The sequence below is a fragment of the Falco rusticolus genome, chromosome 8, assembly GCF_015220075.1.
Source record: "Falco rusticolus isolate bFalRus1 chromosome 8, bFalRus1.pri, whole genome shotgun sequence".
Taxonomy (NCBI): Eukaryota; Metazoa; Chordata; class Aves; order Falconiformes; family Falconidae; genus Falco; species Falco rusticolus.
In genome coordinates, this window is record NC_051194.1 from 8,615,899 (window position 1) to 8,640,179 (window position 24,281).

The following is a 24,281-nucleotide window of genomic DNA, read 5'->3' on the forward strand; positions in this document are numbered from 1 at the left end:
TCTGTTGATCTTGGAAGCATACAGATAAGAGACCCATTAACACACCCTAATACGTGTATTCCTTTTCCTGGTCCTTCCCAAGAGCAAACTAGAAAGCAAGCGCGTGAGTGCAAATGAGATGGATAAGCATGGTTAAGCACGTTGTGTGGAGAGAAGATGGTGCAGGGAAGATGCATCAGAACAAGTTTTAACTTGTGGAAGCAGGATCACTGCAGAGACTGCGCTGGATCCTGGCACATGCTCAAGTGCACAGTTCTCAATTTGTGCCGTGCTGGTTGGATTCCAGCATTATAAATCCATATCACAATCCTGCTTTGCACATTCCTAGAAGCCTTATCTCTTTTCTTGGTACGGGGTGGGGGGGGGGGGGGAGAGTGTCTTGGGGCAGAAGTCTGCACAGTATCACCTCCTGTAACTTGCTTTCTGATTCAAGCTCAGTGGATGATATCCCTCTTGCTGTTCCCACAGCCTCCTGTGGTCACACCTGCTGCTGGCTATTTTAGTGTATTCTCATATTGGTTCATCCTGCTTTGAGGCACTCCGGTGGGAAAGAGCTTTTATAAACTTGGCACAGATGGACATAGGCTTATGATTGCTTCACATCATCTGAGCGGTGCAAAGGAACCAGCGTGTGAATGCAGCAGTCGGTATGATGTTTGCGTGCAGCATGAATGTATCGCTACAAATTGTGGGGCATTTTGTGGAAGACGTTCTTTGTTGACTAGCTTGATATGCAAGAGAGCTCGCTGCAGAAACTTTTTCTTCCTTGTTCACTTTCCTTTCCATTTTCTCCTTAATTCTGAAAAAGAAAAATATTGAGACAAGGTAACTACCAAGAAAAAAAGTCTAAAAGTTGAAAAAACCACTCATAAATAAGAAAACAGGCATGTTTCTCCTCTTCTCGGAGAAGAGAAGCAATAGTAACATTACATGGCTCACAGACTCATGCAGCATCATAATAAAACACCACTTTTTGTTTAAGAGATGCTATTCAGGGATGGAGCTGCCTGTTAGTTTGTTTTGTTCTGGCAAACTGTAATATGTTTATAGTTTTACTGTAGGTGTTCCTTGAATACAGAGCAGTGACAGAGCAGAGCAGAAGTTCCATATTCAGCTTTTCATTCAATCCATCTGCTCGAAAATACTGTTTTATAAACTGAGGCTTTTGCAGTGTCCTTATCCTCAAGCTTGTTTATTGTTGAAATGCTGTCAGCCCTGGCAACTGGGGAAATTACATGAGCTCTCAAGATGTTAGAGATAGGGGTAAGCTGAAGCACTGAAGGATCTGGATTCGAAATGCTTTACAAGGAGATGAATCCCCAGGGTCTCCCCAGCTACCTGAGCTGGCTGAATCCAGCTTCCTCAAGAGGCAGGAGGTGGGGATGTGAAAAGAGGTGTTTCATAGTGGACCAGGCAGAGCATGCACCGATGGAGTGTGCCGGTCAAGAAAAAACCTTGTTGATGTGCTTCTGTTTGCCAGAATCAGCCTAGATATTTGAAGAGCTCTCCGTGTGATGTACCCCACTGACAGAAACTAGTCAGGAAAGAAGGAAACATTCCGCTTTTTGTCTTTCTGGTCATGTAGCACATCGCGGTGATACCCGGCAAGTGGGCACTGAGTGATGATGGTCTTCCCAAGTCATGGAGGAGCTGCTGCCATGTGGAGGGATGAGAACTGTTGACAGAAACAGAGGGACAGAGAGTGAAGATTTTAGCTTTGGGGACACCAGTGGCCGCGACAGAGGCCAAGCTGGCACAGCCATTGGGGTAGAAGAGCTTGGCTTAGATGCTGCTGGGGGAAAGTGCTACAAGAAGTAACTGCCCCAGCAAGTATTTCATCCTTTGGGCTGTTCCCCAGTGCTCACCCGTTGCCGGCCAAGCTGCAGGTGTGAAGTCATTTTCCAGAGCCTGATGCTTTTATGGAGACCGGGGCTGTGGTCTGGCCCATGTGAGGGACCATCAATCAATTCTGGGTCATGACACTGGTGGTTTAACCGGCCTGGGGGTGTCAAGCTTAGGGGAGAGGGTTTTATGGGGAGTAGAGAGGCAAAAAGTTGTGTTGATAAGAGTGTTTCGAGCAGTCTTCTTTGTGCCAAATTTTGTTCTTAGTCACGCTCCAGAAATGTCTGTTCTTTTGAACCTGGTGGATAGTGTGCGCTTAAAAGACAGAGAAATTAAAGAGGATGAATCTGCAGAGCATTTACAGCTAGTGAATACAAGTACATTGCCTTCCAGTGATACGGCAGAGAGCACTTCTGAAGGTTTTTTAGTTTGGGGTTTTTTTTTCTTTCTCATTTCAGCCCAAAGAAAAGGTTTCTGTTTCAAGAAACAAAGAGAAAGAGAAGAGAATGTTGGTGATAGGGACACAAAGAGAAGGCAGATGTGGGAGATGTAGGTCCAAGGCCCGAGGGAATTTGAACCCCTCTTTCATCTCTAGAAATGTGTTCCCATCACCACGCTACAGGTTAGCCTGGGGTCAGATGCTCTTTGTTTTTCTGATGAAGTTGTTACACCTGGCTTACATGCAAGCAGGCAGGGAGGGGAGATGCCACGTTGGCTGCACAGGGCTTAGGGGCTTTTGGTCGGTGCTGCAGTGAGCGGTTTCAATGAGCTCTAGGGTATTTTTGGCCGCAGATTTCAAGTGGGCTCATAAAAGAGAAGCTGCCTTCCCAGACTGCATCTTCTTTCAGCTTAAATTTGTTCTATTACCAGGCGTACATCATTTAAGCGCTGATCAAAAAGGCCCCCATGGCACAGAAGCGTTATTAATTCCTCTTGTTATGCCTCCCCGTTGATAGCCCTCAGTGAGCCCACAAAGCCGGCTTGGCAAGGGCACATTACAGCTCCGGTGTCTGCAAGGGTAAGGTGTTTATCCATCCTTACGCATATAAAACACTTGTGCTTGATGAATCGTTCATCTGGGTCGTGTGCCCTGAGTGAGAAGCTTTCTGCCAGGGCAGGAGGACGTGGTGGAAGGGAGAGCGGCATGCAAGAAAGGTTTGCTGGGGTCTGCTGTGAGTTTTGGAAACTCAGTGCCAGTTCTGATTTGTGATGCCTTTCAGCTGTGCTGAAGGGAAGTGCTGGAGCTTCTTTGCCAAGAAGTGTACTCGGTGAGCAGCTCGTGCAGATCAGAGGACGTAGTGACATGAACTTTTCCAGTGGTCTTAAAAAACCAAATAAATCTTTCTTGTCATGGACCATATCTCTCAGGTATGCTAAAGCAAAAGGATGAATAGCTTTTCTGAACAGACTGGATTTTATATCAGGCCCTGTTTGCAGTGTTCGTCTATAAGGACTCTGTACAGCTCTCATGCAAAAACGTATTACCCATTTTTTTTGTAGCAACAAGGATTCCTTGGAGAATTGCATGGGTTCCAGGCTATGGTTTTGTAGTCATGGTAATGTTGTCTGTGGCTAAAGATTTGGCATGCTGCATTTTTTGTGTTGTAAGTGGGATTGTACATGCGCTGATGGTGGTCCAGCGCTGTGCCCGTGTGTCTTTAAGCCCTCTCATGTCAGGCAGACACTTTCAGATTTGACTTTTGGAAGGAGTGCTTCTCTTTCCAATTTCTATATTTGTTTCCATATTGTCTTTTCACCACTATTACAAAACTAGGTGGTTGTTCCTAATATTTTCCTGAAGAAGGAAAAAAAAAATCCTATTAAGCAACTAGCACCTTTCCCCTTAGCTCAGTAATTGAAAGGGGGGTACTTTGCAAATGCAACCACTGGATGTCCTTTTACAGCAATACTTTTTGTTCTGGTGCCTTAGTTCTTTTTAATGTTTAACTCAGGAGAAGTTGCCAAAATGTAAATTATGACTAGCATACTTTTTCCTCCCACACGGAGCAGATTATTGATGGCGGATATAGCTGGTTCCTCGTGTAGTTGCCTTGCAGGCCTTCTTGTTCTACTCATTTGTTTAACACACCTCAGCACTCTCTGTCCATCATTCTGTCTTCTCTTCCTGGAGAACTACAGACACGAGCATTTTTTTTTTGGTATTCACAATTCAGGGGGGAAATGCTAGCCAGAAATCATATATAGCTTTAAATGTAGCTGGGTGAGAGTTTGTATAGAAAGAACATGGTATCTATGATTCCCATGTTACTTTCTTGTTATAAATTTATGCTATATTAGTAAGTCATGCTCATCATTTGTGTTGTAGTACTTTAGTTGCTCTGTCTCTGTTAGGGTAGCTGTGAGCTAAATATTTTATCGGAACAAGAGAAATTCTCAAGATCAGGCTGCTGTGTGGATGCACGTTGTTCTTTGTGGTTGTGTTCTGTTCCTGTAAATTCTTTGATGTCTCCAAAGTTTTGCCCCAGCTGGATGTGCTGTCTTCTCCGTCCTACAGACTGCAAGTGAAGAAAAAAGAAAGAAAAAAGGAGAGTAAGCAGGAAAGAGATAAAGTGAATAAGTAAGTTTTGCAATAAAGAGATATTTTGAGCCTGGTATTTCATATTGTTTCTCATTGGTCAAACCTCCCCCATGGTTTGAGAGGGTTAGCAATGCAATTTATTCATTTTCTCCGAGGGAGAGGCTGCATTTAATGTGTGCTCTCCAGGATCCCCTGGTAAAATATTAGGCAATAAAGTCCTGGACTATACAGTAGTTGCGGTTATAATTTCCCCCAGGTAGTGGAAACTCTGTAATTTATCGTTGTTTAAGTTTTCCCTTTGCATAGATCCGAGTGGTTGTAGCAGCGTGAGCAGACCTGTTTTCCTCCAAGCATGTGCGTGTGTTGGTGACCCAGCTCCTCTCCCCGTGCTGCAGAGCTCGCCACACTTGCTGACTTGGCATCCTATGAGCAAAAATACCGGCGCAGACCGAGTTGGATCTGTTGTAACCAACTTGCTTTCCTTCCCTTTGGTATAAACTACGGGTCTGCCTGGGCTTGGGGTGATTTTGCGGTATCGAGATGGATACCCCAGCTGCCCTGAGCAGCAGGAGGGGTCTGCGGTGAGCCCACTTACACTATGAAAAGAGCTTTTCAGTGCAGACACACCTTTCTGCGGTGCTGTACTTCTAATGCACGTTGGCCTAACAGGCTGAGCCCCCCCATATTAAGAACAGGATTATGTGTCATGAGCCGTTGGCTTCTCCCGACGTGGTACGACTGTCTGCACTAATTGACTTTGCAGATCTTCACAGCCTGAGCTGGGGCTGGGGTAGTCTGAGGTTGTAAGTGAGGCATGGTTTGGAGTGATGTGAGATCCTTCTTTTAGACCAGCTGAGAAAGCTGGAAAAAGCAGGCAGGCTTGGAGGTGTGGACAGGCTGGCTGAGTCTCGCCGTGTTCTAGTTTTAGTTTAGCGAGTACAGGCAGCACCTTGGTTGGAAAGGAGGGAGCTTGGCCCGGCAGTTGCCTGCAGAGGGGCAGCGTTGGTGCCCAGAGTTGTCTTTTGCAGGTGTCTTTTGCAGCACCCTGCTCATGCATGAGTCTGACCTGCTTTTTCTCCTTGGTGGACTGTAGCCCCCAAGCATATAGGGGAGAAAAATTCTTTTAAATGCGATGGTTCAGAAACCTGAGAGGAAAAGGGTAGGAGTACCTCATTTGTTGCTCTTTGTAAAAATCTTCCTGTTTTCAGCTGCTGTCGTGTGTTTTGAGTGTGGGGAATTAACACAGTTGCTGACATTAGGGAAGGAGGCAGATGGGCACCTCCACCCTCTGGAGGAGCATCACTGTTGGGACAGGAGCAGGGGTGCCAGCACACCAGCCTCCCCAGGCTAAACATAGCCTTCCTGAATATGCAGGGTTGGCCTTGCTTTGTAAGTCCGGGTCCGGAGAGCTATCCGTGCCTCTGATCTGGAAAGAATTCAGTGCCTGAATGGATTTATTTAGCACATGAGACTGTTACAGCCTGGGGAGGGGTGAAGGCCTGGGGAAGAAGGGAGAGGTGGCTGATCCCTTATACTGCAGGTGACAACACCATGTTAGATAAAACAGGTCTTTTGGAGCAGTGAAAGGTAGAAAAAGGTAACTGGTTCTTCAGGCAGCCCTTGCCTCAAATGTGTGGAGCACTGGAGCAGGAAAGATAAAGTGTGAACTTCATCCCTAGTGTGATGCTACTGGAATGAAAGTTATGCCATGAAGAAACTCACCTTGCATTGGCCTTCAACAGGCTCTGCACCACCGCTATATTTGATTAGATGCTGGACTATGAAGCTATTAGCAAGAAAGTGAGAAAAAAAACAGGAAACCAATGGTAAATAAACATAAGCTGCTAACAAGGAGCATCTGATTTCTCCCATTGTCTCATGCTGCCCTCGTGGATCACACTCCCACAGACAGGAACTCGCATTGTTTCCTCCTGTTACATGAATTTTGTAATTCTCTTCATAAAAATGTTGATGCCAGATACCCAGAGGTAGAAGATGTTAAATCAGCAGTGCAGGAACATGTTTGGTGGCTTCTTACCTGTCTAAAGTCTAAAATGCAAAACATTCAGCAAACCGTGCGGTATTAGAGATGATGCAATATCCTCAGTCTGTGCGTTAAAAAAAGTCTGAAAATGTAAGAAACAGATCCCAGGGGGAAGGCCATGGAAGTGGCTTTCCACATCCCGAACATGAAGGGCGAGCATGTGAACGCTTCCCTTGGCGTGGCACGGAACGGCTGCACGCTCACACCCTGTGCGCACGCAGCCCTTGGGCAGTGGCTGTGGCCGGACCGCTGCTCCAGCTGGGTGCGATGCTGTTTAAAAGCACCCGTCTCCTTCCACCCACGGTGGGGGCAGCTGGATACCTGGCCGCCCGGAGCCCACTGGGTGCTGGGGGATCGGAGAGGGGCTGGTGCTTGCTGTGGGGGACTGCAGAGCAGTGTGTCCTGAGGATGCTGCTGCACTGCTTCCCTCGGCAGCAGGTTTTCTTTTTTCCCCCTTTCCTTAGTTTTGCCCCCCGGTGTTGTCCTAGCATGCCATGCCCAACCCAGGGTATCAGAGTCCTTGTTAAACCAGCATAGATATTTGGGGATAATTTGTTAGGGATGTGGCAGATGGAGTACCTTGTGCTTCAGGCTTACTCAGTTGAGAAAGATCGGGGTGTGGGAAGGGAGAAAGGCAAACATTTCCCCTTTGGCTTTTTTCCGTGGCTGGAAAGGATGATTTTATTTCAGATGATTTTTATTTTTAAAAAAATAAAGCCTCTGAGAAGTCATATTGCATCTTCAAAACAAACTGCTGGACTCAACTGCTTTTACCAAACATGTGCAAAATTTTCCCCTCTGGATCCTTAGAGGCCCCGGAGTGCCTGCCTTGCAAAACCTGGGACGGTGAACAGAGTCACTCGAGAGTGATCTCCATAGGATACCTTTAGATAGTGTGCTTACCTGTATTTATAAATCTATTTATACATTTAAGAGATAAAATTCTCTTTTTGTATGTCACTGCATATCGTAAGCAGAAAGAAAAATAATGCAGAACCAAGATACTGAAAGAGATGCTGCCCCGCTGGTAAACTCTGAAAAAGAAAAAACAAAACTCTCTCTTAAGAGTCACAGGCAGGCACAAGCAGTTTATATCATCAGCTTTCTCTTGCCGCTTCATGCACGTGGTTCTTTCTTTGTGATCGTTTCAGATGCCTCAGGAACAGTACGCACACCGCAACACCATGCAGACCTCAGAAGGACCCCAGGTATACAAAGTGGGGATTTATGGCTGGAGGAAGAGATGCCTCTATTTCTTTGTGCTGCTCCTGATGATTTTAATCCTGGTGAACCTTGCTATGACCATCTGGATTCTGAAGGTTATGAACTTCACAATTGTAAGTAGGGGTTACCCTGAAAGGTCTGGGGAAGGTGAGGGAGGGGTGGTGGTCTTTCCTCTGAGCATGAATTCAGGTACAGCTTTGATGATGGTGTGGTTTAATTGCTTTGGATAACCAGTATCACAGGGAGGAACAAATTGACCCAATGATCTTTTTCTGCTGGAGATGTCTGCAGCATTGCCAAGCTGAGGAATCAGCTCAGTGTTGCCATGTGTTGTTCCCTCTAACTGCTACATATAAATATATGAATATATGTAAACAATATACACAACCCTCCTCAAGTTTTCAATTGTAAAGTGTTTTAAAATTAATGAAATAGCTTATTTTGAACCGGGGTGTGGGAGTGGGTTTGAGGCTTTCTCTTTCACTTTTTCTGCTTTGCCTCATGACTGGGAAGATGAGAAACTTTGATGATTTGCCTTTTTCTTAGGGAAAACTCCTGTTGTTCCATAATGAGGTGGTTCCACAATTTCCAGGTTGGCTCTCTGGGTGTGGTATTTAGATGGAGCATGTTTATCTTTGTTGTGCTGTGGCTGGTGCACATCGGTCCTGCCAGCAGCACTCCCTCGCTGCCCAGACCCCCTGGCCAGGGTCCGCTTTCCGGAAGCCCCTAGAAAAATGTTAGGCAACTGTGTTGGGAGGTGGATTGCACTGGGGCAAATGGTGTCTTTTAGACCCAGAGCGCTCTGTGCATCACTTGAACTCTGCTCAAACTCTTTTGGAGATCTTGAGGTGTGCCCTGACCATTAATTGCCTTTTTATGGGGTGAGCTTCACCTCTCCTGCTCAAACACACTGAAAGTCAGGACCTGATGAACCAGGCACACCCCACTTCCAGAGCTAGTGAGCCTTTATTTATGGCAGGTTGTAGTTTTTCAGAAGATAATTCAGCCAAGCAGAGTGAAAGTTAAATGACTGGCCCGCTGTTCTTCAAAGCAGTCAGTGCCATCTTGGTTGGATGGAGTTATTTTAGAATCATTTGCGTCGTCAGGAGAAACCAAGTTTGAAGCTTTAATCCTGGATTTACTTCATGAGAGCTGTAATGCTAAATTCCCTTAGACCACTTTCAAGGACTTTCCCAGCCAGGCTCTGATGTGAGCAGCGTGTTTGAAGTCTCCTGGCATTTCTTTCTCTGCTTTGGTCTTGTGAAGTCCTGAACAGCTGTGTCCAACATTATGTCATTAATGGGCCATGGGAAGTTGAGTAAACAATCTCAGACTTACTGTATCCAGCAGACAAAGTGCTGTGACAGGGGAACATGCAGCACTCATTTTCTCTAACCAGGATGCTGTCAAGGTGTGCAGGGGATTGCAATGCAAGTGTGCTTAGGGCGCAAGCAATTATAAAGCAGTAATCCGCACAAAGCTCCTGTGAGTGGGTGAAGAGGGAGCCAAACTGGAGCAATTAATGCTTAACCAGACCAGTTATTTAATCTTGTGAAGCTGATGCCATTTTGTTACGCATTTCGTGCTGAACTGTGGTCTTCAGGTTAATGTAGTTGAAAAAACAGGTATTTCTGAGGTGGTGGGAGACTTGGTCATGTGCTCATCATACAGGCAGTGCTATGGGTATCAGCCCAAGCACAAAATAATAGGATTTCAGATTCTCACTTTTCAGGAATGCAATTTTATTTCCTTAGAATAACGTAACTTTGGTATGTCAGTCCTGTGCTTTCTGCTGTTTGGTGGTGGTGGTGGTGAGTCAACTGACTATCTACAAGTTGCTTGGGAAGCCGGGTGAACTTCTGTGCTCCTTTCTCCCTCACTGCCCTCTCCTGATGCATTGCATTGTGCAGGCCATCTGCAGAAGAGTCGTCTCCTAGGGATACCTACAGAAACATCCCCTTTCCAGCAGTGCTTCCTGCCCTGCTGGTATATACACTGACTTTTGGGGGGATGCACTGGTCTTCAAGCTCTAGTCTGATTCTGTTTCCTTAAATAGTTACTCGCCCTCTGATTCACTGGGGATTAGTCTGGGGTAAAGTATATTTGTATATGGTTTTAGTTATTTCATATCATCTAATGTTAGTAGGCGATGAACAGCATTTGGTGGTAAAAACACAGATGGTAGCACCGAATCCTGCAGTGGGAACTGCTTTACGGTTGTAGGCATGGCCACACTAGTCAGGGTGTGTGTCTTTGACACAGTCAATTGGAAATAAATACAAGAACAGGGCTTGTAAAATGTGATCCGTGCCCCGATATGCAGCCATTCATCTCCTGGTGTCCTGCTGCTCCTGCAGCCTCGCCAGCAGCTTTGGATCCTGCTCTGCAGTCCCTCCTGCACCGTTCCCTGAGGCTGAGGAAGCCACTTTGCTAAGGGAATTTTGAGAGGCAGGTTTTTATCTCTAAATAACAAATGTAGGAAAAATCTTAAATGAGGAGATGCAAATATGGAAAATAAATTTATTTGTTCCTGTTCTGATAAGAAGAGCTGAGAGTCCTCCTGGGGCAGGGGAATGATTTGAGCAGTCAGTAAGCAATAGCTGCTCCTTAACAGGTCTGAGTTATTCCAGTGTCTTGTAGAGCAAAGAAGCAGGGGAAAGTTTGTATTTCTGTTCCTGTGGAAAATGTAGTATTTCCAGTATCTTCCCACCCCTGATCTCTCCTCCCAGAACCTGAATCTGTTCACAGAACAGTCCTGGCACTTACCAGAATTTAATGAGTGATCATTATAGCCAATAAGTACTCACAGTATTTTAATGAGCACAGCAAACCTGGTCAAGAAAACTCAGGGGTGTTTTAAATGCCAATAATGGGGAGTGGAGAAGGGAGGAGGAGATGAAGTAAGGCAACCTCAGGGGAAAAAACCCATCTTCTGATGCACGTGGTAGCAGCATCCACCCGCTCCACTTCCATATCAAGCCCAGAGCTCCCTCTGCACGCCCCGCTGGCTCGTGCTCCAGGAGACAACTCCTGTAAAATCAAACCATAAGCTTCCAATCTGTGGCTTTCAATAAGCAAGGCAAGTTCTGTCTATGGCTTTTTACACGGGGCTCTCAAAGCATCGTCACGTTTGCATGAGGCTGGTTGGTCACTGTCTAGTTTGTCCTCTGGTGCACTCATTCACTTCTCGTGTAGTATTTGATCCTCAGTTTGTTTTAACTGCCTTTAGGAGGCACAGGCCATATGAAAACCAGGCCTGGAGGGGACCTCGGGTATCATCTGCCTGTCCCGTAGCTCGTTCCCATAGCCAGGTCCGTTTATGCCGTTCATTTCCATCAGGGCTGTGCTGCTCTGGGGCTGTGGGAAGCCCTGTGGAGGTTGCTACCTCTAAACCTTACTTTGATTTTTTTAAGCCAAACCACAGAATGAATCTGGACCAAAGCCACCAATTTGGGTTGAAACCCAAATGCGCTCTGAAGGTGCCTACCCTAATTGAGGTAGAAACCACCACCCAGCACTCAGCTTTCCGATGATGTATAGGTAAAGGGAGCTCGGGCAAGCCTGGTAGAAGTGCACGGTTTGCACATACTGGATTTGGAGAGAAAACACTAATGCCTGCGGACTGTGAACGTGACTCGGCCACCAGCCCGCGGGTGCAGTGCGGGCTGGGGCTGTATCCTGCTCCCACACCTGCACGGTGGAGGGCTCAGCCTCAGGCTGTGGGGGGCTCAACCTCGAGCTGCCTGGAGCTCAGCTGAGGCTGGCACAGCCCCTGCCAGGGTTTGTGCGTGCCAAGCCAATTACAAGGCTGGAATCGGAGCTCTTAATAACCTTCCTCTTTATGGTCCACCTGCATCAGCATCCAGTGATGTAGCTCTTTAGCAGTGGGATTGCCTGTGACTCTGCATATAAGCACATGCATCTTTTATGCTGTGTGCCTGTGATGTGCTGGGGATCTCTATTTCAGCTATTCCTAGTGAGCTTAAAACATTTTTTAAAAGCTTCCTGCTGAATATTACAACAAAAGATGTGCTTATATAAACACAGCAAACCGATATCCTTATTTTAAACAGTACAAGGCTCAGAAGGCTCAGATAATGGGTAATGACAGTGCACTGACCTCTTTCCACAAGGCTGGCGTACAATGCCTGGTATTTTAAATAGTGTGAGGAGTCCAAAGTGTTATCCATTAGTACCCCTTTATAGTCCTATCCATTAGTACCCCTTTACAGTCCGTTAGGCAGCAGAAAGACCTCCTGCAGGAGAGACAAGAGCTGTGTCCTGTTGTAGCTGCATTTAAATGGCAAATGCCCACCTACCTGTCTGCCCTTCAAACCATGAGGACCCTTTGCCCTTCCCTGGCGTTGCTATCCATAGATACCTGTGGATATATGGATATTGACGTGTTTTGTATTGTATGCTCTTCAGGACAGAAGCTGTTTGCATATGGCATCCTGTAGCCCTATATACTGGCAGGTTCTACTAGGCTGTAAACAATAGTAAGTGGAAAGATCATATTTTTTCCCCTAATCAGCTTGCAAGGCTTGACATTTGTGGAGAACTGTTTTCTAAGAACCATCCAAAGCGAAGGCTCCAGGATAGTCTTTGTAAGGAAAATGCTCTGCAGCTTTGGAATTCAAGAGACCCTTCAGGAGCCAAACTTCACATCTTCCTGCAGACCAGGAGAGCATGTGCTGCCTCCAGGTCTGTGCAAATCTGTGCCGACCGCTTGTCCCAGCTGCGCGTGCACCTTCGAGGAAATGCAATGTAGAAACAGGCAGATGGTGGCTCACCCCATTCCACCCCCCTCAGGGTGCAAAGAGCGGAGATCTTCCCCTCCTGGCCCTCAGGGGGAGGCCGGGGTGCTCCCTAACCACAGCACATGCAAACTCTGCGTTCCCCTTCCAGAACCACGCAAGGTTTGTTGGAAGTTTGCGTCCTTTAGTGTGAGGCTCAGCCACATTTTATTATTTCGATTGAACAGGAACAAATGACTGCAATTGTTCAGATTTTTCTTTTTTGCTGCAGGCTGCATTCATAGCTGAAGGGGTATGTTTTAGCGTCATTGAATGAAATTTTAGCAATTTAGAGAGACAAAATGCTGCTGCAGGTGGCACAAATGCTAAATATCGTCATTATCTTGCTTTCTTTATTAAAAGTTGATAAGAAAAATGAGCTTTTAAAATGTGGTTATGAACAGTTATTTCCTATACAATTACTCCCTCTTGTGTGTAAACTACCTGCCACATTTTAATTACAGGAAAACAGTAAGGTAATAACACGGCAGTAAAGATGGATTAGAGTTAGGAAAGCTCATTGCCCTAACAGGCAGGATTCTTTATTAATGATTTAAAGGAATAGAATTTGTCCTAATTATTATTTTTTTTAAAATTAAGAATTGCCTTCAGAAGAAAATGAGTGTGTAGTTTATATTCCCTTGCCGTGATTTCTCTGGGGTCTCTTTAGGTGCGATGGTAAGGCCAACATGGGAAAGCAATCTGATCTGCTTTTAGCTTCTGCTTTGTAGAGCAACTGTAATCAGTCAGCTAAAATTGTTCAGAGTAAAGAATTAATATTGCTATATCCTTATTGAAGAAAAGAGTGTTCTTTTTTTTTCCCTGTCTCCCCCTCACGTATACACACGCATAGAAAATGATGCACTTTTCTGTCCTAATTCATGTTGCTGTTTTTGTACAACAGTAGTTTTGAGACTACCTGCATGACCCAAGAGTTCTGCCTGTTTCCCTTCTTCCTCATTGATGTGGACTGCATCTTCTGATATAAAGATGTTAACCTTGTAGTGGTCTGACAACACCAGCAATACTGCGAGTGACTGTACTATTAAGTGAAGTTTCTACAGGTGAAATCCTTATGCCCTGGAATTTAGTTGGAATCTTGGCATTGACATCAGTGGAGCAAGCCCTTCACTGTATTGCTTTTTATTTGCAGGTTTTATTTACTATAAATTCCAATTTCCTTCCTCCTGGATTGAGGAAAAAATATGTTACGCTTTTCTTTTACTCTTTTTTTTAGAGATCTGAATTTCACTCCTAGAGAGTTTCTGTAGGAAAAGCAATTGCGATTACTTATTCAAAAAAAAAAAAAAAAAAAAAAAAAAGTACCTAAGTACTTTTCCCTTTCGCTCCTTCGGAGTTTAGAATATAGTCAGTTTCAATAGGATATTGCGTAATGTTATTACAAGTTTGACCCCTTCATTGCTGCATCCTCCGGAGTGTCAAGCATTTGGTACTGATGACTTGCTGAGCTACAGTGCATCGGTTCCTAGTGAACCTTTGAAAACTCAGTCTCTGATAATATGTCATTTTTATTATCCTAATACCACATTTTCTCAGCCAGCATAAGCACATAAGGTTTTCATCTTCCTTGTTACCCAAAAGTGATAAAGGACTCGATATTTTTATCTCACTGTCTCTACTCCCTGCTGAACCGTTGAGTTTTCAGAGACCTGCCGTAGCACTGGATGTGCTTACAGGTATGTCATGGGAGCAAAAGAAATAGTGAACTAGTAACTCTTCTACTAGTACTACTAAACCATGTGGGAAATGCTACACTGCAATCATTTAAGTAATCCTTTGGGTTAATTCTTTGACTGCTGCACAGAGCAGTCTGTGGTGTAGAGTGTCGTAACAGCAGATGGCCCTTTTCCCTCAAATATTTTGGGTTGGATTTTGTGAAGAACTGAGGGACAGGCTTCCAGCTCTCAGTTCTCCATCATTTCTACGCCACTGTTCATACTCAAGCCATCTGAAGAAAAGTATGTGTCCTGGAGACAGAAATGTCTCAAACGTATTTAGTGTCTCTGTTTTTCAGAGGCAGAAGAAAGCAGTCTGATTTGTTAGTATCTCTACTGTGGAAGAAGCTGCTGTATAAGTTACTCTGTACTTACTACTCACCAGGAGTGAGAGATATTATAAATGTCCCCATATCAGAAAAAGCTTTTATTGGTGCTGTTTTCCTACTGGACACCGGCGAATTTAGCCCTGTCACCCAGGTATACCAGGACCCAGCATGTCTTGGTCATTATTTACTTCTGTTTTCAAAGAAGATGTTGGAAACTCAACACACCCCTCTCCTCATACCTGTAGTTCGGTGTATGCATACAGGCAAAACATCACCTTGCACATTTGCTGTATGGGCTGTGCTGTCGAGCCTCAATAACCAGTCTTCTGCATATCTCCAGAGCAGGAAAATACATGGCTGCATTAAGAATACGTTATGGCTTTCTTTGGTCCCTCCAAGAACAGAGGGGTAAAAACAGATGGAGAAGGGAGAAGAGCGGCAGGGATTTGGGTGGTTTGCAATGTCAGGTTGAGCATTGGGTGTCTGGCATAACACTTCAGTTCCAGCATTTCTGCCTGTGAACGAAGAGGGTCTTGCCTGCTGGTGCCCCACGCCCCTGCTGTGCTGCAGGGAGTGCGGTGGGAAGCTTTGTCAGACCGGGAAGAGCTGCTTCACGGCGCGATAGCAGCAGGACCTGGCAAATAGCGAGGAGGGCATGGGTGGGCTGGGCAGGGGTGACTCATAAACTCTTGATCCCAGTTCCCGCCTTCCGCCACCTCCCTCCAGAGGAAATTGTTCTCAGCTTCTCTTTCATCTGGAGAAATAAGATATTTCACATTAATATTCGTCTCAGTGCCAACAAAAGATCTTCAGAGTAGCAGTTCTGAAGCACAGAGAGATTAGTCTCTTAGAGAACATGTAAAAGGTATTATTATAAATGTGCAAAAGAACAAAAACAAGCTCTCTGCTAAAATGTCAATAATCAGTTAGTCCTCTGAATAGCTTACAGTCTGATCCCTCCCCATATTCTTACAGTGCAGTAGGAGAAATTATTTAATTTGGGAATCCACACAGAAATGATGTGCCAAGCTGAGCCACAGAGTAAGTTTTCCACTGCTGCTTCTCTTGTTCCTTGAGCTTTTTTTTTCCTTCTGAACTTCCTGACATCCCTCCTGAGCGCTGCATGGCAGAGAGCAATGACCTTAGCTCTGGAATCCTAGCAGCCATTGCTATAACAAAAATATAATCCTTCTGAAGCACCACTTTTGCACGGGTGCCTTAAGGCTGAGGGGCTGCTTGGAGGAGCCTCCATGCCTCTTCAGCTTGTCCTGGAACTGGAAAGCCACCAGCTTTTCAGAAAGCTGCTGCTTAAAATGTTCCTTGGCGTTTGGTCCTGAACTGCTGCCATTTGCATCTTGGGTTGCAGCGTGGCAAGGGGCTTGCTCGCACACCGTGGGGGTCGGTGCAAAGCGTGAGCAGCAGAGACCTGCACCGCGGGGTAAAGCCCCAGCTCGCCGCTGCCTGGGAGCTGCGGTAGGCTTCTGTTCGACAAAACAAAAGGAGTAAGAAGCTAAGTGGCGTATTCTCTCCGCAGTTGTATGCATTTGCTTTATTTACCTTCTGTAACTGTCAGAAGCTGCTCTGCAGACTGACAGTTTTGAGGACAGAATTACAGACCTGCGGTTGTGTGGAGCCTGTCTTTCCCCTCCTGCAGATGCTCTATTACCCGATTTGATAGATGTATTTAACATACTTGCTGCCATTTCATATTCCTGTTCTTCCAGAGCTCTGCTGGTGAGATGAGCTTGAATATGCCATTTGAATTCATCACAGCTTGCATTTGAGTTCTGGTCATTTCCACTGCAGCTACATCTTCCCCGTTACCCAACCTGCCTTCGCTGCCGTGGTCAGCGGTGAGATGGACGGAGGTAATTATTTGTGTTGAGGGCTGAGTTTCTATGGGACTGCACTCCAGTGCACTTGCATGAAGGACAACCGGTTAACACTGAAATGATGTGGTTGCGGACAGATTTATAGAAGAGGAATAGATTTACGCAGGTAGTTCAGCCTTGACCTCTTGAATTCTCATTACTTCGCGTCCACCCAGCACTACTGCCCACCTCTTTCCTTTTTAAATGAGATCCAGTAACTAATAGTGAAATTATGGCAATCTGCTATGTGAAATTTGTAATTATTTGCATTTAATTAAAGGCTTCTCTTGAGAAAATGAAGGGCAGCTTAACCTCAGAGAAGCCTCTATGTCTCCAGTAATTGCTTCTAATTGAAGTCGTTAGAGTTTCCACCCCACCACAGGAAAAGGAAAAAAACCCACAAACCTGAAAAGTTTACTCCCACACAGAGGGTCCCTGAAAATTGTTTTATACTTATGCAATTAAGGTGACTGAAGGTCCTCATAAATGATTCTTCAGTGTGGGTTAACCAGCTAAAATTGAGGTTTAATTACTCAAAAGCCTGGCTTGGGGTGTGTTGATGAGAAGTCCAAGGGCACAGCCCATCCTCCCAGGTGTCCCCGGCCAACAGGCACAGGAGCACGTGCCTTGCCCAAGTCCTCCTGATGGTTTCATTTCCATCACGGGATTTCTGGGTTTGTACAGCTCTTGTTGGCTCGCAATGGTAGTTCGGTTATTCTAGATAACAATTACAAGCCTTTTGGCTGAGCATGTCCTATGGAGCACAGGAGAGGGGCTCCGCCAGCTCCAGGTGTGTGGGGCTGAGCAGCGGTGTGCCTCTGGGCTTGGGAACAGCTCAGACATCTCCCTGCCCCTCCACCTGCACAGGGTTCCAAGACCACAGGCTTGGGTTTTGTTGCTGCAAGAAGTGGAACTTTCTCATCCCAGCGCCTTTGCCCCGGCAATCCTGGTGCATGGCGTGTGCCCCTAAAGCAGCCACGACACTTTGTAGCCCACCCATCTGTGTCACGGGTGTTAGGGACCAGCCCTGCTCCTCTCTCCAAGGTGCTGTGGCATCCATTTGGCACCGATGGGTGAGCTGTGGCCGGAGGGGTCTGAGGGCAGCCCGTGGGCGCTGTGCTGGGCGGCAGCGCAGCCCCTCGGTGGAAGCCACTGCCTCGGGCTGGAGCTGCAGCATCCCCATCGCCCATCCCACCTCGCTGCTGCTGTCAGCATCTCCCTGCTGCTCCTGGCAGCACAGTCACTCTGATTGCACCCTTTGGCTCTGTTAAAATCCCTCCCCATGTTATGGATCTGAAAACAGGCATGACAGAATTAAAAGTGCGTATGTTGTAGCAGCAGGCATGGCCATCTTCTGCTGTTAACTCTCTGCTCTGAAGATGGTGATGCTGAAAAACATGAGCACATTCTGCTTGCTGTGTTGCTGCATTGTTCATTAACACCTTGTATTACTCAAGTCAGCAGGACGTGTGCATCTGATTTCTGCTTTTTATTATCCTGAAGGTTCTCTGTAACGTATGCTGAAACACATAGGATGTCTAGATGGACTAAAATCTTTCTGTGACCTCTGTAGAGGGCTACAGGTGAAATGTCAGAAGCTGAAACATCATTGTTTGTCAGCACTAGATTTGTCGTATTTTTTGAAGTTGCAGCTACAGTTAAACACATGAAAACATGTGTGACCTGCCTCTGTTATTTCTTAGCAAGTAAACACGCTTAGCGAAGTGCATCTCCTCACATTAGGGGGAAAAAAAGCTCTTTAGTTGTATATGCAGAGCCCTGAAATACTTGTATTTCGTGTAGGTGCAAGTTGTATAGATGTGTAGGTGCTGATTTTGATTTAGATTATTTTGTAGGGTGGTATTGTTTCTGAAATATTTAATCTTTCAAGACAAGACATTAAAGAATTTTGTTCCAGGAAACTAGAAAATCAAATGCCTTTTACAGTCTTTATTTCCTCTGTATCTTGGAAAGGGAATTCCTGCTAAGTACATATTTGTGCACACAAACCACTTCTGAAGCAAGCACTAAATTACAGAGCAATGTTATCAGCAGAGACTGATGGAAGTTTTGCAGCAAAGCCTTGAACCGTGTGAAGGGGAGGAACTTTAGCCTGAGCGGCTGATGACGGGGCTGCAGGAAGATGTGGGGACCCACAGCTGTAGCTCGGGTTCAGAGCAGAGCCAAGACTTTAGGGAAAACTTAATGGTTGCACTCGATGATCTTAAAGGTCTTTTCCAATCTAAACAATTCTGTGATTGGGTGGATCCCAGCAATTCTGCTGTGGCTTTGCAGAAAACTGCCTTGTCTAAAAGGGAGAATGATTCAGTTCACCAGCAGGTATAGATTATAAGGCAAATTTCATCTTTATTTGAAGTTACATGTCAAGACATATTGACCAAAGATATTTGTCTTTGTTACTATTATAAAGGATTCAGTCTTGTACGGTGCCCAAGAAAAACCCTGTATGTTAGAAGGCAGATGTGTTTAATTCCTTTCTTCTTCCCAGTGGAGCTATATTTACTGCCATTGTGCCTTTCTTCTGATAGGAAGCTTTGCGGCAGAACAATTTGCCTTGTCAGTCCTTTTTTCTTTGAGCTGAGAACGAGGAGCTTTTACATATTCAGGGCTAAAAATAACAACTCTCTGTATGGGGAGACTGAGGCCAGCCAAGACCCCGTTGTGCTTGGGATGTCGGGAGCACTGGGAGGCAGTGGGAGCCGGGGCATCCTGTGCTCCCTCGCCCGTGGGAGGAGCACCGTGGTCGTGTTTCCCATCCTCCCAGGTACCAGCCAGAGCAACTCACTGTCACTCATAACAAAAAATGCGCTCACCGAAATGACATTAAGAGATTCCTCTACAGGAGCGGTCTGCATGAGGCAATGGCTTATGACTTTGTGGGAACAGTCTGGGCTGCAGGTGGGATCAGAGCCTGGGTCTGGGAAGGAATTAATTCCATTTTGCCTGTGGAGTATGCTAAATAAACATGGAGTAGCCAGTCATTTGATGCATGACTCTGTTCTCCTCTTACGGGGATGTAAATCCATGGCATCACTTTGGGAATGAGAGAAGAACAGGCTAGCGGCGTAGAGCTCCAGAAGGCAGGCTGCAAAGGAAAGGGTTTTAAACTTGGAAATATAGACATTATCTGGGCATTTGGAAAGAAGAGTACGTCCTGGTTTGGGTTGTTTGGTTTTTTTATGTTCGTGGATTTTTTCCCCATAGGGAACAAAAGAGACTGTTGCTTTGGGTTTTTTTGGGTGACATGATAAATGGATTTCACTCACCTATTAAGTTTGTCAGTTTAAAACTAGTACATAGATGCTGTGAGAATTTGTGTTGTACAAAACACAGACGAGGACCCCAAAGTGCTGTGTGGACAGAGGTAGCTGGAAACAATTACAAATCTGTGCGCAGAAGTGTTAAAGAAGCAAGCTCCCAGCTTTGGAAACGTGGCGCAGGAACCTGGGAGCGGTGGACTTACACGTGAACCCCAGTACATGAGAGTAAACTAATCTGTTGTACTCATTTCTTTATTTCCTTTTCCTCATTTCATGTTTCTTAAAATTAATCCATCCAGTAAGGAATGTGAAGCTAAATGGCTAATTCACTGCTCAGTCACAATTATCCCTGATGCTCATATTAGATGAGCTGGCTGAAATGCTTACTGAAGGCAAATGTAGAGAGATGATGAGATTCATGGTGGGGAAATGACCACCATTCATCCAAAATGTTTTCAGTAACAGCACTGGGAAGGGAATACACTGGTGCAATCCGTAGTTCTTGGTTTTGTTTTAAAGGTCTCTAATGAGCCATGTGTGCAATGCATTTCACCCTGGGAAATCCCACTGAAATCTGGCACTTGGATTTCATTTCTTGTGCTGCTGCTATATTTAGAGCAGAAAGCAGATCTCCCAGCGTGACTCCCTTCTGGCTTATAGAAACCCTGTGAATTGTCTTAGTAATATACGCTAATCGGTTACCAAAGCTGCCAGCCCCCCATGAAAACCTTTAAAGCGATAAGAAGTGGAAGCAGAGCACTTGTCCGTACTTTCGGGCTGGAGTCGTGTGGCAGTAGCTGGTCATCGTGTCTGTGCCACGAGGATGAGGGACAGATGATCTCGATAGATGCGGTGTAGCCTTCATTACTGTGGCCTGTTGCTTGATGGCTATTTTTCTGTGCATCCTTTTTTTATCCTATGGATAAGAAGTCAGATCAGAGTTTCAATGAGTAAATTAGAGTTTATAAAAATTTGCAGTCAGTGGTAGTCACAGAGTGTGCACGTTCCCTTTCCTCGCTGTCCCTCCACATCCGCTAGTAAAAGTTACAGGCAGTCTGATGTATCTACTTTTAATAAGTTCCTATCTTTCTTGACCTTCATTCCATTAAAAATCATTCACAGCCATGCCGAGTCATGTATTCAACATCATCTTGTTATAATCAAAGGAACAAACCTTCCTTTTCAATGCGACATTGCTGTGCTGGCGCCTGCCAGCTGAGCTGTACCCAGGTTTCTGCAGTTGAAGTGCCAGGATGGTCCATGGGTTGTGTTAAAGAAATGTGGTGGCATGGATGTCTTTAAATTATGGGGAGAGGAAAGAGGTAATACACATCAGTATTTGCAGTGTAATGTGAGAATATGGCATTTTTATATTCTGGTATTTTGAGATGTATTTCAGGTATCGCGTACCTTTTCCATACTTGTCTGTAAAGGAAAAAAATATTTAAAACTTAGGAGCAAGGAAATCACTACAGCTCGGTAGGAATGACATTCAGAGTCTACTAAATTAAGCAGAGAACATGTCCATCCTAGCAGCTTTTTGTTATCTTTCACAGTTCTTTGATAGGGATGTAATTTTCTGTAATCACTCAGAAAGATGGCTGGATATTTTTTCTATTAAATTCTGAAGGACTTAAACCTTTTCTGGCTTACCTTTGCTATTTTTCATGTTTATATACAACAGTATAATGCATCAGCATTTTTATATGTTTCCCATATAAAAATGAGCCATGCTTATAGAGGCTGTCAAGACTTTCTATTCCACAGAATAACTAGAGCATCACTGTAAGTTGACGCCAGCCTAAAAATCACATATAGATGCTGAAATGTCTTATTTTATGGCCCTGTTGCTATTTAATAGCTAAGCTGTGCCCTTTTCTTAATTTACTATCGATATCCAGAAGTACATTAGTGTTGGGGCTGCTGCTGCAGAGGTCCCAGGGTAGGGCTGCTGCTTTCGAGGGTGCCCTGAAGTCAGCAAAGCTGCATGTTGGCGAAGGAGCTGGCCAAGCTGTGATAATTAACTGCTGATTTAGAAATAGTAAGGAGACCTGTCTATAGTGCTCTAACCTGCTTTCAGCAGGTTTCTCCTGCCAGGGATTGGAATATAAAATGATTACATTTTTGCTTTCTCCTCTGTATTTAGCTTTAGGAGGTTTCTGATAGGTTTTGGCTATTAAAGGCAGCAGTAAATGCTTTAGCTGGGAGCTATCTGGCATTCATAACCTTAAGCTGTTTAGGAAATCAGAAAAGCTGAATTTCCCCCCTCCCCCTTTTTTTTATTATTGTTGTAATTGGGGTTTGGGGGGGGGGGTGTTCTTCTTCTCAGAGAAGTGCTACAAGAGCAGAAGGCACTGCCTGCCTTTCAGGTGAATTCCACTCAGGATGATAAATTATGTCTGAACTGAACCAAAATGTTCCTAATGGCCCTAGTCAAAAGGCCTATTACAGGATGTCTAACTCACTTAAATTCCTTTCTGCTTTAAATCATTAATGATTAAGTATTTTAGGGCTAAAGTGATGTGCACTTAAAGGGCACTTTGCTTTAAGGTTAGCCAAACTTAAGAATGAGCACCTGAACTGAGCAACACGGACTCGCTCGAGTGACGACCTTCTGGCAGTGGAATCAGGATGTTGTCTCCGCGGGTGGGTAATCCTGTGGGGATAGTTGCAAGGCACTAGGAAGGTTTATGGAAAAGGGAGCAGAGAGAAACAGCAGCTTTGGCTTCCCTGTGTGGTTTTTAAATCGCACTTCTGATACGGCAGCAGGAAAGTTTCTTTGTCTTTCGTTACGAGGTTTGGGGAAGTAAACCATGCAGTGACATAAAGGACATTTTCCCAAAGATAAACTTATCAGCTGGTAAGTTTTAAGTCACCAGTCCTGTACCGATATATGCAGTTACTTGCTTTTAAGCATGACTTTGCAGCAATGAAGGTGCTAAATGTCTGGTAATCACAAAGATTTGGACTCCTGTCCAGTTCTGTGCTTGCACTGCACGCTTCTCTGCAAAGGTGTGGAAATACGTAGTAGATACCTGCTCAGCATCATCAGCTATAGGAACTCAATTTTGTAGGTTTTTTTAATGTCTTCTGACAGTGAACCACATAAAATTACAAGTCACTTCACATAGGTCCTGAGTGCTCAGGTCCTGTGTACTCAGAGCAGGCGTGTTCATGTGGATATTAATGTCTGCAGGTCCAGTTTTGCTTTCATTTCATGGATGAATTTTCTGCTCAAGGAAAATTATACGTGACCTTAAGGTCCAGTATCTGTGATCAGACTCACACACATCTTCCTTCACAGGGGCATTGATTCAGGGCATCGGAGTTAGCGAGCAGCCCACACACGAGCAGATACTGAGCAGAAATACCAGGACTGGCCACATAATAGAACTTCTGTGCGTGCCTGATGTATGCACATAGAAGTGGGTAAGCTTACAGAGAAGGCTGGAAGAGCGTGTTTTCCAAAATATCTGCATTGCTCCTTGTGGCGTACAGGCAGGTTCCAGGCATCTAGGACCGAAACACTGCCATCTTCTGTCATTTTTATTGAAGAATGATGAAAGATTTTTCTTTATAAATTTCAAAATACCCATAATAATTTTCAAAAAAACTATTTGCCTTTGGGTTTTCTCCTCTTGATAATGCAGCTACCTGCTGGGGATTTTAAGCAGACGTTGTTCCCAGCTTCTTAGGGATGCTGTTAAATGTGAATTCCTGGCCCAGCGCACGGCAAACGTCTGGCTCTTTCAGAATATTTCTGTTCCCCACTGTGTCGCTTCCCCTTTGATACCTGATGAGTCAGCAGGTCTTTAATTGCTCTTCCTCTTAGCTGGGAGCGCTCTTGTTCAATATGTTTAAATATTTGATTGCCCCAGCTTTCCGGATTGAGCAGGGCACGCGTTGGGATGTACAAACTCCTGATGCAAACCCTGTTGGCCCTCCAGACAGCAAGCGTGGGAGCTCAGCCCCAGGCCATGTCTGGGAAGCATCGCCTGGAGCTGTGCAGCCCAGGTGGCTCTGGCTGCTGGGAGGCACTTTTGGATGGCAGCAGCTGTGCTCAGGATGACTTGCTGTCACTTGGGAGGCCCCTGCATGGCCAGGAGGCGAGTGTGGCAGTGTGCTCTGCTCTCAGCTGCTCCCAGCAGCTCCTTTTTGCTCTTTTTTTTTAAAGCAGCAGTGTAGACATACCCACTGGGATACTCCTGTGCTTGGTGGATTGTGGAGTGTGCCTTCAGGGACTCAGTAAGATGGGATATAATAGCCAGTAAAATTATCTTGTAACTTTCCTGAATATTATGCATGTATTTCATACCCAGTGAGCTGAAATAAGGGCACTTTTTATAGCATTTTCCAAGTATTTGAAGTGAATGTGTCGTGTAAGGACAATCTCTTGTGTCTTGCATAAGGAAGTCTGGCTTCCAGGTTAGCCCACCGGGCAGAGTTGGGTCTTCAGCCTTGCCTCCTCTCCTTGGGAGGGGAAATCCAGTTGAGCATTCACAAAGATGCAGTACCTGCTCACAGAAAGCTGGGGCTTGCTGGCTGTAAAAGCCTCGGCGCTTTGGGGACATATCTCTCCGCATGCTGCCGTGTAGGAGCACGCAGACTCTCACATTATG

At 45.3% G+C, this 24,281-nt stretch overlaps 1 protein-coding gene across 2 annotated transcripts in view; it reads left to right on the plus strand.

Moving 5' to 3' along the window:
* SGCD (sarcoglycan delta) overlaps window positions 1-24,281 on the plus strand; it is a 344,369-nt gene that overhangs the window by 203,066 nt on the left and 117,022 nt on the right. For both annotated transcript variants that reach the window (XM_037398393.1, XM_037398394.1), the window contains one exon: window positions 7,577-7,762. In XM_037398393.1, the coding sequence (XP_037254290.1) occupies window positions 7,577-7,762 (186 nt within the window). The remainder of the gene's footprint in view (window positions 1-7,576; window positions 7,763-24,281) is intronic.